The sequence below is a fragment of the Osmerus mordax genome, chromosome 8 (genome assembly GCF_038355195.1).
Source record: "Osmerus mordax isolate fOsmMor3 chromosome 8, fOsmMor3.pri, whole genome shotgun sequence".
In the NCBI taxonomy this organism is placed as follows: domain Eukaryota; kingdom Metazoa; phylum Chordata; class Actinopteri; order Osmeriformes; family Osmeridae; genus Osmerus; species Osmerus mordax.
The window spans coordinates 10,901,805-10,920,126 of record NC_090057.1 but is presented as its reverse complement, the minus strand read 5'-3'; the positions used below and the strand labels follow the sequence as shown (position 1 = coordinate 10,920,126).

Genomic DNA, 18,322 nt, shown 5'->3' with positions numbered 1-18,322 from the left:
CGTCCCAAGACTGCCAACATATTTCGCCCTTTACACTCGCATACTTTGAGACAAAAGTGTGTACCTTTAAAGTGTGTGTGTGTGTGTGTGTGTGTGCGTGCGTGCGTGTGTTAAAAAAAAAAGATAGTCTGTGAACTTGAAGGGTTTATTGAAGTTAATCAATGTCAGGGTATAGTTTATCTCTATCCTAAGTTTATGGTATTTAAAAGGTACCTAACAAATTAATAGTATTTGTATCATCCTTACTATTATAAAATGGCTTTATCTTGTTGGCTTTCAGTGATGACATCATATGTACACCATTATGTCATCCAGAGGCTTGCGTTTGAGGTCAGGCACGGTAGCATCGGTGGCAGGGTAACCGACAGGAAGTAGCATCAGCAGCTTCTCATTGGCTGGCCGTTGGAGGAGATGTCTAAGCTGGGGGCCACAATTGAGGGGTGTGGACGTCACCGTCACCAGACCTACATTCTGGCGGGGGAAAGCATACCGTATCCCACTCAAAAACATCATTGCGTAAACTTTTGGGCACATCGTAAGGACTTACGCCTACTCAAGTCTAAACATATGGCCTTGTCATAGTGGGAGTCATTACCTGAAGTGCAGCCAATAGCAGTCCACAGGATATGGAGACACTGATCTCATTGTAGTAGTGGGTCTTCTTAGCATTGGGTAGAATGCCATAGATCTGCTTGAAGATGAGGATAAGGTATGGAGCTGTATCCAGATACTCCTTTACCCAGTTAGTCCTGGGTTGCAGAGGAAAACACATAGGCGAGGAGGAAGAAAAGCGAGAGAAGACGAATGTACAACAGTTGTTCGACCCGAGATATCCTGTTTATGTAACATTTAGGACCTCCGACCGAGCACAGAGACAGTGTGTGTATGTCTGTGCACATGCAAGCCACTTAGTTCACTTAGTAAGAGCCACTCAGGCTCTTTCAGGCCTGTCTTGTTTTGCAGTTGAGCATCCACGTGTGTCGCTCACCTCAGCCTCTGCAGGTCACTGACCCACTTGTGCCCCATCCTCTGGCGATAGTTGACCTCCTCCTCCTCCTCCACGATGAGCCTGATCTGGTGCTTGGTCTCGGGGTCGCCCACCACCACATAGGTCCAGGGTTCCGTGTGGGCTCCACTAGGGGCCGTGCCTATCCAGGAAAACAACCACACCAGGATACACTCAAGGCTGAACGCGTGCGCGTGTGTGTGCACCTTTTAAGATTGAAATGTGTGAATATGCGTTCATGCTGTCTGTGTGTCCGAGTGTATGTGACTGTGTGTGTGTGTTTCGTGTGGGCACATGCCCACACTCACCAGCAGTGAGGATGATGTTGTCGATGACCTCTCGAGGTACAGGCTCAGGGCTGATGAAACGGACAGAGCGCCTCTGGTTCAGCAGACAGTAGAGGTCCTTGGATCTCTCAGCCATTATGTCAACAGGGTATCGCACCACAGGATAGGGCACGTGGGGAAGGTCCTCCTCCCCACTGTCCACCCAATCATCACCATCTAAATGATGACAGGCAAGACGTAAGACCAATGATCAGGCACAAAATATAGAGATTGTAACTTTTAAATTGGCGAGGACATTTTGGCATGGTTTGAATACATTCCTAAGCTAAACAGTCATTCATGTGGGTTACCAGAGGTACCCTTTGGACCCTGCGTGTGATAAGGGGAATTTTGCCCAGATCGGCCGACACTCTCTTCTCTCGCTCTCACACCCTACCTTGTTGGTAATAACCTATTTTATTTGCATACATAACTTCAACCAACTTCCGCACTAAAAGTAAATGTGTAGGTTTGACTATAGGCCCACTGCACATTCAAAAATACGTTTAATTTAAATAGGTTACACTGTCAAATTGCTACATAAATACACCTCTATTAGGCAAGAAACGTTAAACTTTAGACAGCTATTTAGTGCATCACGGCTGCACCATTGAGAAACTTATCAGCAGCGTTAAAACTAATATCAAAATCATACTCCTTTGACTCCAGCCTTGGGCCATCGGAAAAGAAAACTGTCATGAGAGTAGTCTTCTGAAGCACTGACTAAAGAGTTGAAGCTTCTAAAATAATAGCGCAATTTCCTCCCAAGGTGGGACGCAAAACATACCTTCATCTTTGGATGTGATTTCTGTGTCGTCTTTTAAATCCTCATCCACCCATGGTTTAGACTTAGAGGAAGGTTTTGCTTCTTCTTTTGAAGTTTGCACCTTTTCCCGAGAGCTTAAAAATAGAACGACAATGACCACGCTTAAAATTGCAACGAGAATTGCGGTAAAAGTCATGTTCTGCTGCCTCTCCAACTTTCACTCGGTTAATAATCAACAATTACGCAGAAACGGACATAGCACGGTTAGAACGTTCCAAAACGTTGTGATATAGCCTAAATTTGCAGCAAACGGATATGATGAGCTGTGCAAGAGTTGTAAAACGTCTTATTGGCCATTCATGTGGATCCACAATTTCGTTTTTCTCTAGTTTTAAACTACAGTGAAAAGTTGAGGTTTTCCTGTACTGTTACATTCTGTATTTGCATTCTGGCGCGGTAAATCCCGCCCACCACCATTTGACAGTGCAAATAAGTTTGGGGGATTGCATTGAAAAGTTACACGCGCAGTCCGTAAAAATACGCAACAGCGTGAACTAGGTTTCAGGTTCCCGAATGCAGTGCGGGAACACCTAGACTTTTTACAGTAAACCTACAGTAGCCAATGTCTCACCATACCTTAATATGCCACATGGTGGCAGTATAATCCCAGACATAATTTATGATCCATTCATCTGAACTTGAATGATTTGTAGTTGTGTGTGTGTGTGTGTGTGTGTGTGTGTGTGTGTGTGTGTGTGTGTGTGTGTGTGTGTGTGTGGTGTATAGTAGACTATGAGTGTGTCCTTACATGCCCATGCTGTGGTTATTCATAGCAGGGGTGGGGAGATACCAGCAAGCTCTCACATTTGGGACACAATAACTTCATTAGTGGGAGGATCATCTTATATAAATTCCATTATTGATGAGTGTTTAAAGTCTCTGCTGCTCCCCCCGCACTGTCTGACGCACTTCAGTCAACTGAGCAAGTTACCTTAAAAATGACAACTACTAACTTATAAACTAAGTTAACTTTAAAGGCTCCCATAGGTTTTTTATAGCCCCATTAAACCATTCAGACCATTTTAATCATTTAACCATGTTAGTTTAAGTTGAAACAATTTTTACTTTGTTTCCAACTCAGCACTAACTTGTCTTAATGAGTTATGAACGTGTTGGTTGGATTTCAAGTGTTAACCCTGTTATTTTTATCGTAGCTCCTCTATCAGATGACATTGCAGAGAAGCCCGGTCAGTGTAGTGTAGTATGAAGTATAGAGGGATCACTGTCAATACACCAAGCTTCCCTCCTCCCCTTGTCGTTCCCCACCCTGTTTTGCCCCTTTTAAATTATATATGACCCAGGCCAAGGCTCTGGAGCCCCCAACATTGTCGAAAAGGACTCTACTTTCCCAACACACTGTAATGTGGCACTGACAGGGTTAAAAAAAAAGCCATTGAGGGAATTTGGCACGCTCCGCCCTCTCTGCTGTCCCTCGCGCCAGGGATGCGCGACGAGCTTTAAATAGCAGGTGTTTAAAAGCACCGTTCATTCGCAGCCTGTTTCACTCGTAGTGCCACTCATTCACCCACACATTGTCTACCCCACGCAATGTCAGCCGCCAGCACCGAGACGAGCGCCCCGCTGCCCACGGCCGCTGGCCGGGTATTCTTCCAGCCTGCGCCCGGCGTGGGTTGCGCCGGATCCAGCCCCATGCCCCGGGATGACCCGGTCCAAAGAAAGCAGGGAAAAGTGACAGTAAAGTACGATAGGAAGGAGCTGCGTAAAAGACTTATCTTGGAGGAATGGATCATTGAACAGCTGAGCGAGTTATACGATTGCGAGGTGAGCATTGAGTTATTCCCTTGCACTAGACTAAAGGCTGTTCAACATAGAGTACATCATACGGCTAAATGGTTTATTCGACAGTATTTGCTCTATTCATTCAAGCAATGTGCTAAATGCCAGTCAGTAGCCTATGTCTGGGTCGGATGCGCTGTAGGCCTTTGAATGCCTTTGTTGATAATGCATTTAAATAACTACAATTGACACTGCCTGAATTGTACTGTGGCATCTTCAGTGAATGTCTCCTTTATGCGCGTTAATTAAGGTCGATGTCTCCTTCAAATATTCTTCCCTAAATACTTGCTCTTGTCACATACTGTCTTTTCGAAGCGTGTGCCTAGTGAACGGAGAAGGACGCGGTCGGGGATGCGTAAAAAGCACTGACTGTCTGGATGCATATCCCCGGAACCGTCCAATCCGCTGGTCTATTCTCCTCTCCTCTGAAACCCATAGGGCAGTGTTTCTAGCTTGCGGGGAGAGCAAGAGCCAGCCTGATGGACCACAGGGTCAAATGAATGATAGAAAGGCTCACGGACAGCTGCGCTTTTTGCACATCAATTGCGTATTGAAGTCCTACTGTGACAAAATACGCGCTAATAAGAAGGGGGGCGGGGTGTCACCTTCCTCTACTGAGCTATTATTTTTGGGTTGGTCAGTGTTTTACGCAATGCCATTTTTTTATCATGTCAGTACCACTGAGACTAGGCCTATACAATTTTTGTATTCGTAATGACACATATATGGTAGCCTAATATTCACACCAATGGCTATCGCCGAAGGGGACCTTTCTGACCTTTTTAACCCTTGATAGGGTGACGATTTTCCGTGCACACTGTATGGACCGTGTGTCGATACGTTCTCGCGCGCGCCCGTCTAATTCTGTAACAGTTCAAGTGGGGGTTGTTCCCGACGGCAATGGACTGTATGTGTTTGCACGCTAGCGGGTTCTCCATGTAGCACAGTATGCTGGAAGGAAAAAAAGGGGGAGGGGATGGAAGAGAGCTGAGGACTGGGGAGGAAAGAAGGCCAGAGGGTTAAAGAAAGATGTGCTGATGCCAGTCAACCCCACTCCTCCAATCCCTCTGACCTCCTTTCATCCAGTGAGCGATTTCCACAGACACAGATCTCAGACATAACCACCCATATGCACATTATGTGTGTCTGTGCGTGTCTGTGTGTGTGTGTAGCTTGTGCATCTGAGTTTAAATATATATTTTTATTTATGTGCAGTGAGTGCTCTGCACGAAATGGGGGGTATACTGTATGTGTGTTTGGATGCATGGAGTGGGGCGTATATTGTATGTGTGTGTGTTCGTATACAGTATGTGCTGTGTATGTTCATGCATAGTGTGTGCCCCCCCTGACACACACACACACACACACACACTGACAATAGTTTGGCACTCACTCAATCAGGACACTTTCTTTCTTTTTTAATACTAATATTCCCCCTTCTGAACGGTATAATTATGTGATCCAGCCTCAAGCATGCCTTGCAGCTGTTTAATTTCCAACCTAGAGCTATATTGTAGGCTACTGTGTTTGACATTTCCTGCTCGGTGACATCTTGATGATAGAGAGGAAGAGACAGGGGGAGAGAGAGGAAGAGAAAGGGAGACAGAGAGGGAGAGAGAGGGAGAGAGAGAGGAAGAGAGAGAGAGAGAGAGAGAGAAAAGGGGAAAGAGGAAGAGACAGAGGGAGAGAGAGGAAGAGAAAAGGAGGGAGAGAGAGAGGGAGAGAGAGGAAGAGAGAGAGAGAGAGAGAGAGAGAGAGAGAGAGAGAGAGAGAGAGAGAGAGAGAGAGAGGGGAGGGAGAGAAAAGGGGAAAGAGGAAGAGACAGAGGGAGAGAGAGGAAGAGAAAGGGAGACAGAGGGAGAGACAGGGAGAGAGAGGAAGAGAGAGAGGAAGAGAAAGGGAGACAGAGGGAGAGAGAGGAAGAGTCAGACAGAGAGAGAGAGAGAGAGAGAGAGAGAGAGAGAGAGAGAGAGAGAGAGAGAGAGAGAGAGAGAGAGAGAGAGAGAGAGAGAAAAGAAAGGGGGAGACAGAGGGAGAGACAGATGGAGGGAGAAATTCATTTTCAAGCCTGTCAAGGCAGAGTCTGTCAAGAGACAACCCGCCACCCAGCCTCACTTCGACACAAAGATGATAAAAAGAATATCAGCATCTGATGGGTTCCCATGAATCAGATGTCAAATGTTGTTCTGGTAGATGTAACAGACTAACACAGCCTGTGACAAGGGTCACCTGAAGCATGCTGCTGCTTAATGAGAGCGTGTGAGGGAATGTATTACCAGCGTGTGGGTCTGGTTGACGCTCATCAACAGCCAGTAAACCCCTCAGCTGTCTCTTCTGAGTGAGGGCTGATGACTAACGACTGTGTGGCCAGGTGGACTTTACGGCGGTGCTGTTTGGTCACATGACCAGGGAGACAGGACGTCACACCCGCTTCATACATGTTCAGACGGGGGACGGGGACGGGGGGGGGGGGGAGAGACAGGTGTGCTGTCAGGGGATTCGTTTTTGTGTGGGATTGTGAGCATGTGTGTGTGTGTGTGTGTGTTCTCCAACTGCTGAATTGGTATTGCTGGACAGGCTTTAAGGTCAGGGGATGTATCGCTTTCATATGAAAACCGGACACCAGTGTGTGTGTGTGTGTGTGTGTGTCTGTGTGTGTTTGTGTGTCTAGCATTGAAACTGATAGAGTGGCAGTGGGGTTACTCTCTTCAGAGAAATTGATTTTTACTTCCTGTAATTCAACCAGAATGTTACCCCCCCGTGTTTATGTATGTGTTGGCGTGTGTGTGTGTGTTATACAATGCTCAGTTGCCAGCTAATGTACAGTATGTCTCCCTATGGAAAACTGGGAACACATCCTCCACAGTTTCTCTATACACACCATGTGCAGGAAAAGCAAGAGCATCTCAGAATGCCATTTACAGCACTGAAGCATGATCCTCTATGGACCTCTGTCCACTCTCTCTCTCTTTATCATTTCCCTCTATTTCACCTTCTCTCTCTTCCTTTGCTCATGTTCCCCATCCTCCTTCTTTCCCCCTTGTTACCTTGTCCTTTGTAGGTCTCTCCCTCTCCCCCTCCTCCACCCCATCTCTCTCATAGTGTTACGTAAGGGGAATTTTGGCAGTGATTAATGTTTCTCATGAATCCAAAGAGAGCCCGGGCCTGCGCATTGGGGTCTGCTCCTAGAACAGCGTTCAGAGGGAGGGAGGGAAGCAGAAGTAGCCTGGGAAGCAGAACTATCTGCCACCTCATGGTTTATCTGCTCTGGCAGATGCGTCTGGCTACCCTCCCATTCAAACTGATTTCCCTCAGACCAGAATCAGGCCTGGCCAATCACAACTGTTTCTCTGATATGGGGCGGGTTGGAATTTGATCTGCAACCATTGATAATGACCCCTGGGAAATCTCAAACGAATTGAGAAGTTCCAGACCACTCCGCATTCGTGAATTGGTCTGGCAATGCCTGGCTACGAGAAGGGAAGTATAGGACATGCTAAAGGTGGAGAGAGAAAGATAAATCTCCACCATTCTCCTTCTCAGTCACCTCCTTCAGTCTATCTATATCTATATGGTTTAGTCTGGTAATCTGGTCTGGTCCATCTTAGAACTGTCTGGTTTAGTGCTGAGGTCAAGTTCAGCCAGTGATTAAAAGCTCCCAGTGATGGATTCCTCCTGGCTTGGACTTTTCTCCTTCACAATCAATGGAGGTCGTTAGGAACAACACAAGTGCTGCTTGTGGCTTTTCTCTCTATGTCCTGTAGAGCTGCAGAGTCGGCAGTGTGAATATGGGAGGGTGTTCATTTATTCGTAGATGAGCCGAGTCTGCAGTTTCAGTGCGAGCGTACATACTGTATGTCTGTGCTCTCTGCAGGGTAAGGAGGGAAGATGTTCTGGATTGTCCTACTTTATTCAGGATACGAGTCAATACGAGTCAATGGATCCCTTTTAGAACAAGCATGAAATACCACAACCTAACGGTGCTCTTTCCTGAGGGTATTGATAGTGGATTTATCAGGTAAGAGTGTTAGATCGTAGGATCTCTTCATACCCACACACAGACTCTCTCTCTCTCTCACACACACACACACGCACACACACACACACACACACACACACACACACACACACACACAGAAGATTGGGTCAGTCTGCAGTTTGTTTGGGCCAAGTGAAGGATAAGGAGACAGTAGCACAGGCACACTCCCCCTCCCCCTGTCTGCTCTATGACCCCCCCCCCCCCCCCCCTGGGGCCCACCCTCTCTCTCCGGATCAATGCAAAGACAGAACACCAGCGTGGGTGGTAGTATACACTGACAGAGGGTCTGTCTCGGGGCAGATTTAATGTGTGCATGTGTGTGTGTGTCCGTCAGTGTGTGTGTAAGTGTGATTGACGGGGGATTCTGTATTCTGGGCCGACTCCCTCGCCCCCTGGCGTCAACACCGACTTCTTTCTGGTACAGCTGTATCTCTCTCTCTCTCCCTCTCTCTCTCTCTCTCTCTCTCTCTCTCTCTCTCTCTCTCTCTCTCTCTCTCTCTCTCTCTCTCTCTCTCTCCCTAGTGTTCTCTCACTCTTTCTCTCTTTCCGTCTCCCTCCTATGACCTTGAGTTTCCCAGGTCTCCTTGCCATCTCCTCCCTATAACCAATCTATAGTGTCATGTGATCCTCATAGACCATGATATTGTCGAGGAGAATGCTGCAGTTCATCACAGCTCAATCGAACAGACATGCTCTTGCCTAAGCACACACACATACAGGCATCTGTATCTGTTAGTCCACACATAAAACCCACACGCTCACATAGATCTAACATGCTGTCTTTATTGGGATTGATTAGGTTGGTGGGAACCACTATAGCCTGACCAAACAGCTACACTAAACAGCTCCACTACAGGAACATACTAGACTCTGCACCTCTCACCAACCAATACATCGACTGGTCAATGACCAGACTTGCTGCTGAATAAAACATTGAGTCATTTAGCAGACGCTCTTATCCAGAGCGACTTACAGTAAGTACAGGGACATGCCCCCCAATGCAAGTAGGGTGAAGTGCCTTGCCCAAGGACACAATGTCATTTGGCTCAGCCTGGAATCGAACTGGTAGCCTTCTGATTAATAGGTCGATTCCCTAACCGCTCAGCCACCTGAGCTGACATACAGAAGCTGAAAAACAAGCTGGCAACGTGATCTGTGCTCCTGTTGTGTGTGTCGTTGTGAGAATATGGACGGGATGAGACTCGTGCATCGATTGGACAGGTCTGGACGATTGATGTGACTTGCCCTCCCAGACAATGATTATTTAAATGTTAGGAGGTTTAAAACAATTAACTGTGAAATGTTAGTTGGTTGAAATTTGAATATCATAAAAATGATGAACTTACTTGTAATAGGAACACACCGGAATTAGGACCCCGTTACTGCTATCAGTCAATGCAGGTGTCAGTGATTGATTGCCACTTAGGCCTGGAGGGAGGACACGATCGATTGGATGACTGTTTTAATTAGTGACCCTGATTTGTTTTAAGAGCAAAGGGGGAGGGTCATAGTTTGAAACATGGGATTTCACATGCAGGATATCTACTTAATATAATGGCCACATCCCTTACTGTAGCCCCTAACACAACAGGTCAGGATCTTTAAAAGTGTGTCTGAGTGTGAGGTGTGTGTTTGTTCAGCTGGTAGCTATCTCTGTATATTTAAACCTTGCTTGTCAACACCTCCATTTTGTTTTGGAGATGATCCATCTGTTCTTTGGTGTTATATGAAATGTGTCAACACACACACACACACACACAAACACACACACACACACTGTGGCTGAGTGTCAAATATGTCTCAAAACAAAAGGTCAACCAGTGTGTACTTTACTGGTACACAAGTCTCTCTTTCTACACCCCCCTTGCACCCTACTGTCCTCTTCCACTCCTCCACCTTCACTGCCCTTTCATGCATCCCTCCCTCCAACCGATCACACACGTTTCCCTCGAAAGACGCGTGGTTTCAGTTCTGTCTGCCAGCGGGGGCTGATGGGAAATCTGTTTAGAATGAGTCAAACTGATGCATGATCTGTTTTGATGTGAGAGGGTGGGAGGGGTGGGGCAGTGGAGGGAGATACAGTGAGGGGGATGTAGGGTATTAAGGAAATGCATATCCCCCAAATACCGCCTAGAGGAGAGGAAAGCTCTAGGACGGTAGGAGAGGAGAAAGAGAAAACATGAGGCGCTGGACCAATAGACTTCCACAGAGAGAAGGATCCACAGAGATCTCCAGGGAAAGAGAGAAAAAGAGAGAGCATCGGAGAAAAGGAGGGGGGGGGGGAGAAAGACTGAGAATAGATACAGCTGCTCTTTTTTTCGGAAAGAAGAAAGAGGGGAGACAGAGAGATAGACAGTGACTGTGTTTTTACTTAATCTTACTATGACTATCCCCTCACTGTGCCCGACTGTGTGCCTATCAGTGCTCTCATTGTACTGCCCTCCCAGCCACTTGGAGTTTGTTTACAAGCACAGGATTATTCTCACCTCTCTCACTGGAGAAATCCTCAGTGGTGTGTGAAAGTTCACACGCCTGTGTGTGTGTAGGTTTATTATGTGTGTGTGTGTGTACAGCACAGTGAGAGAGCACAGAACAGTCATTTGTGAACAAGTCAATCTTGACTTGATGTTCCCGACTTGGATCTGTTGGAGCCGTGTCTCTCAGGTCTAGCTGGAGCCGATGCATCATGACCATGTGACTAGCTGTCTGTCAGAATATGATTCTACCCCTCTCTCTCCTAGTGAGCCCTTAAATAGCCCTCCTCCTGTTCAGTCCCAGAACCACTGTTAGCAGTTAGCAGTTAGCAGAACCACTGTTAGCAGTGGTTCTGCTAACAGAGAGTCCCAGAACCACTGCTAACCACTGCTAACAGTGGTTCTGTTTGCTGAAAGAAGCGCATAGCCAGGAGGCTGGATACCCGAAGACTGTTGAGTGAGGGGGGGAAGGGATTGGAGAGGGATGAGAGTGAGGAAGGGAGGGAGAGATAAGAAGAAGAGGGGGGATTCCCTTCCATCTTACTGCAGAGGGGAGAGCCGGAGCGTGCACTTACAACCGAAGCAGGTGTATTTTCCTTCTTACTTTTTTCAACCGTATTCTCTTTGTCTGGAGTCGTTTTCTTCCTCTCTTTTTTTTCTTTTCCAGCGTGATCTTATCCTCCTGCTCATCCTCCTCCTCATTTCTTCTCACCTCACTGTTTGACTGTCTCTGCATGACTCTCTCATCTTCTTCACCCTCTCTTTCACTATATCCCTCCCTCCCGCCCCTTTCTTTCTCTCTTTCTCTCTTTCTCTCTCAAAGCGAGGATGTGAATAAAGTTAATATGCTGTGTTATCCCAGCCCCCCCCAGCCCCCCCCCTCTCTCTAACCTTGTGTAACGGAGTGCTGCAGAGCCGGGCTGAGCTGGGCTGTTTCCTGCACCGCCCACTCCTCCATCCTCCTCCTCTCAGCCCCACAGACCCAAACTAATCACTGCGACCCACTTATCTCCCCTCCCCTCTCTCCCTCTTTCTACATTTCTTTCAATCCGTCTCTCCTTCCCTGAGCCACTCTCTCTCTCTCTCTCTCTCTCTCTCTCTCTCTCTCTCTCTCTCTCTCTCTCTCTCTCTCTCTCTATCTCCATGTCTCTCTCTCTCTCTCCATGTCTCTCTCTCGCTCTCTCTCCATGGCTCTCAGTCTTAGTCTCTGTGCTTTGTTCACTGTCTCCTTGTTCTCTCCTCCGGCTCTCCTGTTTCATCATCTTTCTCTCTCTCTCTCTTTATCACGTTCATACAGAACATTTGGAGGAGCGGGTAAATTGATCATCTTAATCACTAGATAATTGCTGCGTGTGTGGGGGTCCCGTGTTCTCTGGAGTACTACTTGGAGGGTCTGTGGGTGTAAACTCAGTGTTGTGGCTATGACAGGCCCCGTCTGTTTGAATGTGTCCAGTGTGGAAGCTCAAGTTCTTACATGTCCAACACACACTCAAAACATATGAGATAGTATCTGATTGCTGTGAAAGTACCAAGTCAATGAAATGAATCGCCAAGTTCAAGACAAAATCAACGTATTTATTATAGATCTATAACGTGTGGGTGTCTGATACACTTAAGTTCAGTGGATACAGGAATGAAGGGCAGTTAAATAGTATTACAATATGTTTTTTTTTACTCTCACAAGAAACGTCAGGGGGATGAAAATCAACATGGCCTTTGTAAGCTGCTTTGTGTGTCGCATGCTAAATAACGTTTGTTTAGGCTTTAGATATGGCTCCTAGAAATGGCCCTGACGTTCCATGTTCTCATGAGCTAATAGCAGGGTATAGTTCAAACATTGTTTAGTATATTCAGAGCATTCCAAACAGTATAAAAGTAATAAAGTAATCATTAGTTGTAATCTTCCATTATTGTGAACTGATCAGTGGTTAAGGACAGACCTCTTCAACACACAGACCCTCACACACACACACACACACACACACACACAGACACACGTACACAGATAGAAACCAAAACACGCGCAGACACACACACACAGATGGATAGGCAGAAGAACAGAGGGGGGGGGGGGGAAATGACTACTGCAGAAGGACTACCTGTGTGGTGTGTCACAACTCTGGTGCACCTCCAACAGCCACTGTCACTCCACATCTGTACCACCAGGACAAGAGTTCATGGAAGACAGTAGAAGACAGTAGAACCATCTGCAGGTGTTATCTTTGCTAAAACTGTATGAGACGCCAGACGAGTTGTCTCATAAAAGCGGCGCAGTTTCATCGAAACTAACTGAGTGTGTGAAAGTGAAGGGGAAAAGTGTTCTAGGTATAAAGTAAACAAGTCATTCTGGTTCCATGATACAACAGGTAGCCAATTGGCTGATTCGTTGTGACAGATTTGACTCTTTGTTTATGTGAATGTGTATGGAGGATGGTGAGTCATTCACTGAGGCAGGGCCAGCTGGATTGACCTCACTGAGGTTGCAGACCGCTGTGGCTGCTAAGCAGTCTCTGTGAGTGAGCCCTGCAAGTAGACCAACCAGCTCCTTCTTTTTCTCCTCCTTGTTCTCCTTCTCTGTCTCTCTTCTTCTCTCCTGGGCTCGTCTGGTATCTCTCTCTGTCATTCTTCTCTGAGGGCTGAATGGAAAGTCACCTTCCTTGGGAGGTTCTGGGTGAGTTTCTGGATAAGACCAAGACTATTTATAGATCTCTGACACTAAGGGTCCATCTACAGCTACATGTTTGAGAGGCTTAACAGCTTTGTGCCTGCCCCTGTCATTACATACACACACACAAGTAATGACAGGCGTGCATGCACACATGCACACACACAGACCCACTCACTCACGTAGCAACAGAACAGTGCAGAGTTGTAGGGTTTGGAAAGAAGTGTGTGTGTGTGTGTGTGTGTGTAAGAGAGAGAGCAGAGCAAGCCAGCAGTGTTTATCTGTGGCCACGCTTCAAATACAGCTCAGTCATCATCGCCAATCACTAAGAGAGAGAGATGAACTACATGCTGACAAGAGGGAAAGGCACACAAACACACAAACACACACACACAAACACACAGGGTACCGACAGGTTCATGTGTACTTTAATATACGTTGACAAATCCTTTAGTTGGCTCCTCACACCAGCTGCGTTTGAATATATCAACGCGATGAAAGAGTGTCATTCTCACGCCAAATTTGGAATTAGAGCCTTATTTATATTTAAACAGATGCATACAGAAAAGAGAGAGAGAGAGGGAGCGCTCACTTGTTTATCTGTTCCTGCCATTCCCTCAGGAAGTGGGTCACTATGGTCTCTGTCACACAGACCGAAAGGCGGACATTCATATTCAGTTTTTCTTGCTCATATATATTTATAAACTCAACCTGGTTTACATCATGGAGTGACGGCCTTTACTTATGCTAGCCTAGGACCGTAGGATCAAAAGAGCAACTTACATTTACATTTAGTAGACGCTCTTATCCAGAGCGACTTACAGTAAGTACAGGGACATTCCCCCGAAGCAAGTAGGGTGAAGTGCCTTGCCCAAGGACACAACATCAGTTGGCATGACCGGGAATTGAACTGGCAACCTTCGGATTACTAGCCCGATTCCCTCACCGCTCAGCCACCTGACTCCCTTAAGTGAAGTTAGTTTTCCACCTCATTTGGCTACCTCTTGAGTGCATTCTAACATCTCCTACTGACTGCTAAATACCCCTCCCTTGTGTCTCCACCTCTCCCATCCTCTCGGTTTCATCTCAGGACTTCGGATTGAAGCGGTACACTGTCCCCCTCTCTGTTTTGGAGAGCAAGACTATTGGAAGAAACAGCCATTAGCTGTAGAACTGTAGAAGATTCTCCTCAATAATGCAGATATTATAAGCAGTTAAACAACTATTGTGTGTGGTAGTCAATTACCTTAACATAGTCGCACACTGAATTTTACCCCCCCCCCCCCCCCCCCCCCCCATCTCCACGCACACATCTTGCTCCGCAGGATTGCACTGTCTAATTCAAACAGCCAATCCTTTTTGATGAGGTCTGAATACCAAAAGCAGCCTGGGGCTATCACATACGAACACACCCACACACCAACTTTGTGGTGTAATAGTTCCGAGGCACACGGATCTTTGAAGTGGCGCACGGCGTAACGTTATGTTCCCCGTCGGCCGTCGACCCGAGCCAGCGCTGCAGTGACGGCACCAGATTACACTTTCATATGTCTGCCCACAGAAGAACAGCCAAGCTGTGTGGTACAGTACACTGTGTTGTTGGTAGCTTAGTAACCTATCCTGTTATGCTGTGAGTGGCTTAGATTCTAAATGTGCTGGCAATTAGAGAAGGGTGGAGTGATTCGGGTGTGTGTGTGTATGTGCGTGCGTGTGTTTTGTGTCTTGGGCAGTGTGTATGTATTCATGCACAGTGTATGTTTGTGTATCACGGGCTGTGTATTTGTGTTCATGGGCCGTGTGTGTTCATGAAATGTGTGTGTGTGTGTTCCAGGACTGTATGTGTGTTTATGTGCGTAGACTTAATAATAATTCTGATATTTGTTATTTACCCGCATCGCAGAATGTGATTTTCTATCTCAGGTAAATAAGCCACAGACTGACCAGGATGTGGTATAAATGTATATTTGACTGACTGACTTTCCGTGTTTGTGTGTTCCTGCAGGAAGAAGAGATGCCAGAGGTAGAGATTGACATTGACGACCTGCTGGAGGTCAACAGTGAAGATGAGAGAGCTGTCAAACTGCAGGTAAGGTGTGCGTGTGTGTGGGTGTGTGTGAGAGCCCACACTGCGTGATGCTTCGTTCTGATTTTGACACATGAATCATTAATGGCTCAGGTTGAACAGATGAAATGTCTCTTTCAGGTCTGTCCTGTTTTTCTTGCTGTCAATCTTACTATTCAATGTTATTTTGCCTAATAGACTAGTGGGCCCCGCCACCATGTTCTCTAAAGAGTTTCATAAAATATTTCTCCCTCTCTCTCTCTCTCTCTCTCTCTCTCTCTCTCTCTCTCTCTCTCTCTCTCTCTCTCTCTCTCTCTCTCTCTCTCTCTCTCTCTCTCTCTCTCTCTCTCTCTCTCTCTCTCTCTCTCTCTCTCTCTCTCACTCACATGCTCTCTCTCTCTTTCTCAGGAATCCTTAATAGACTGCTTTAAACCCACAGAGGTAAGTACATTTAGTTTTTATCTGTGTTGGACTTTGTTAAATCCCAGAAGTGTTTTTTAGGATCCTTCAACTCCCTCACACAAACAGACACAGACACACAGACACACACACCGGCAAACAAACACAAACAAAATCACACACATAGGCACGTATACATGCAGACACACAGACACTCACAGACACAGAGACACATACAGTACACACATGCACATTCACAAACACAGACACATTCACTCAGCCCTTCCCACCCTGAGGCATTCAGACAGTCATTCTGTCTGCACACATCGCTACATTCTGACCTGAATACACACATGGGCTAAAAGGACCAGATATCCTAGACACATGCACACACACACACACACACACACACACACACACACACACACACACACACACAGGAGACCACTTTTCCAGCTATTGAGTACAAAAGAGAAGCCCACTCAAATCCACCATGAGTTTGTTACATCAACCTACTGACCTACAAGGCTCATCATCGCTCAAACACACAAACACAAGCACACAGACAAATACACCCACCCACACACTGAACACAGTCGTCTATACTTTAGTCAGAAACACATGCTCATGCTGTATGTGTTTCCGAGTGTGTGTATAACTTTCGATGGTGAGTGTGTGCCGGTAGGGATTATCAGTGTTTGGGTGGGTTAGGGTTCAACCATTTTTGTTATTAAATGGAGCACACACAAATCCCACCTTTGCACACTGGAAACATATCCTGCCAATCCACTCCAATGACCATCTGTCATTGGAGTGTGTGTGTCTAGGCACGGTGTGTGTGTACAGGGTGTGTGTGTGTACAGGGTGTGCACACGTGTACTAGAACCCGATGGCGTTAGGTCATTCTGTGACAACCGCCGCAAGGACATTGGTATGCAGAGTGGGTAGCTGGCCAAGTTGACAGCGGTTGATGTGCGTCATGTCCTCACAAACACACACGTGCACACATGCACACACACACACACACACCAACAGTGGTTGAGTGTAATGTTTGGGGGACAGTACAGCCGTTGTTCTGTGAATACAGTCCCATAGAGAACTCTCGCTTAGGGACCAGAGAGAGAGAGAGAGAGAGAGAGAGAGAGAGAGAGAGAAAGAGAGACCAAGGAAGGGGGGGTTAGAGATAGATTAAAGGGACAGAAAGAGGGAGGGATGGAGGGATGGATGGATGAAGGGAGAGATGGGAGACTGTAATTAGGTCAGGGTTTCTTTAACCTCTAGTACAGTGAGGATGTCAGTGTTGTTTACAGATCCTGTCTCTGTCCTACTGTCTCATAACATTCTTTCTTTCTCTTTCTTTCTTTTTTTTCTGTAGGATTTTGTCCGTGAGTTGCTGGGCAGAATAAGGGGGATGAGAAAACTCAGTGCACCAACAAAGAAAGGTCTATAATGGATGGCAACCACATCAACCATAAATCAACCATAATCTAACTGTTCAAGCATTCTACTGACCTACCATGTGTTAACCCTGTTCTACACAAAAGCTCACAATATTTTTTTTCCCCAAAAAAATAACTCATCTTTACCCTTTGCCAGTGATGCAAACATACTGCACAACCAATCCATACAAAGCATCTCAAAATGCCAATAACTGATTTAAATAATATACTAAATATGCGTATGTCAATGACACAACTACAACCTTTTAAAGTCATAAACTGAACATTTTAACAGCAGTTAAATACAACAATACTCAACATTCAATCAATATTAACTTAAAACACGTATTGGTTCTTTACAAACCTCATAGCTCCTCCACCTCTGAACCCAACAGCCATACAAACCAACACTGTCCCAGCAAACTATATAACCATAGGTATTTTAAAATAATGATTTATTTATTGTTGAATTAATGTGTGCTTTGAAAGCCGTAAGCTATTTACACACAATGCTTCATAGTTTCTCAGTTTTACTGAGGTATTTAATGTTACAACTTTTAAAGTGTTTGCCTATGTGTTTTACAGTATGAGGACATTACATGCCATAGCATTATATTAGCAGCCAAACAGCTGATTATCCCCAACCAACTTGCCAGCCATGAATGCAGATCTGAAAAAAACAGATGTTCCTCAAAGCCCAAATTCTAGGTGGTGAGTGAGATGCTTATAGTCCTTCATATCTGCAACCACAGAAAGGGCGAGAGACAGAGGACTGTGCATTTCAGATCTGCTGTTATCTGCTGTTCAAGAACCATCCCCACTGTAGCAAGGCATGATGGGTACTGCAGTTCTCTGGGTGAGACTACAAGACCTGTATGATTGGCGGTCCTGAGCTTCTCATGTCACATGACACCCATTGCTTCCTCCTTTGCCATCACCGATTGGTTAACCTCTGCTGATAATTGATGTTCTAACAAAAGAAAACATATCAGTCATCTGTCAGGTCACTGTGGGAGTTTGTGGCGAGGTCAAGCACAAACCATTGTTACAAAATTGCTGTATTGCTTTCTGGGGGGGGGGGGGGGGGGAGGGAGGGGGGGAGTGGTGTAGTTGATGTAATACACAATTAAATGCCTACTAGAAGATCTGTGGTAGGGTTACATGGGGCAGGATCAAGCACCTGGAGGAGAGGGGCTCGATATGCCCTCTGTACACCCTCTATACCACTGAAGAGGGTCACACACTGAGATCACGTTTCATTTCAGCTCATAGAAGGTCGTAGAAGTGTC

At 46.1% G+C, this 18,322-nt stretch overlaps 2 protein-coding genes across 3 annotated transcripts; one reads left to right on the top strand and one right to left on the bottom strand.

The window, feature by feature from the left end:
- Window positions 1–132: 132 nt before the first annotated feature.
- iyd (iodotyrosine deiodinase) lies at window positions 133–2,658 on the bottom strand. Its single transcript, XM_067241569.1, has 5 exons — window positions 2,120–2,658; window positions 1,315–1,509; window positions 989–1,148; window positions 596–749; window positions 133–471 (listed from the first exon to the last, which is right to left on the bottom strand). Exons 1-5 carry the CDS (start codon window positions 2,292–2,294, stop codon window positions 289–291), a joined length of 867 nt encoding a protein of 288 aa, XP_067097670.1. The 5' UTR covers window positions 2,295–2,658; the 3' UTR covers window positions 133–288.
- A 1,012-nt stretch (window positions 2,659–3,670) lies between these two features.
- ppp1r14c (protein phosphatase 1, regulatory (inhibitor) subunit 14C) lies at window positions 3,671–18,098 on the top strand. Of its 2 annotated transcripts, XM_067241571.1 has the most exons (5): window positions 3,671–3,940; window positions 15,136–15,219; window positions 15,604–15,636; window positions 16,970–17,036; window positions 17,619–18,098. In XM_067241571.1, exons 1-5 carry the CDS (start codon window positions 3,707–3,709, stop codon window positions 17,621–17,623), a joined length of 423 nt encoding a protein of 140 aa, XP_067097672.1. In that variant the 5' UTR covers window positions 3,671–3,706; the 3' UTR covers window positions 17,624–18,098. The 2 variants fall into 2 exon arrangements, with proteins under 2 accessions (XP_067097672.1, XP_067097671.1); XM_067241570.1 differs by lacking the exon at window positions 17,619–18,098 and having other exon boundaries at window positions 16,970–17,169.
- The last annotated feature ends 224 nt before the right edge of the window (window positions 18,099–18,322 follow it).

Excerpts from the sequence above, each read along its gene's own strand:
- iyd (XM_067241569.1), bottom strand. The coding sequence starts at position 2,294 with ATGACTTTTACCGCAATTCTCGTTGCAATTTTAAGCGTGGTCATTGTC. Across the intron at positions 1,149-1,314 it reads CAACATCATCCTCACTGCTG|GCACGGCCCCTAGTGGAGCC; the intron begins GTGAGTGTGGGC and ends TTTCCTGGATAG. Across the intron at positions 750-988 it reads AGTGACCTGCAGAGGCTGAG|GACTAACTGGGTAAAGGAGT; the intron begins GTGAGCGACACA and ends TCTGCAACCCAG.
- ppp1r14c (XM_067241570.1), top strand. The coding sequence starts at position 3,707 with ATGTCAGCCGCCAGCACCGAGACGAGCGCCCCGCTGCCCACGGCCGCT. Across the intron at positions 3,941-15,135 it reads GCGAGTTATACGATTGCGAG|GAAGAAGAGATGCCAGAGGT; the intron begins GTGAGCATTGAG and ends GTGTTCCTGCAG. Across the intron at positions 15,637-16,969 it reads ACTGCTTTAAACCCACAGAG|GATTTTGTCCGTGAGTTGCT; the intron begins GTAAGTACATTT and ends TTTTTTCTGTAG.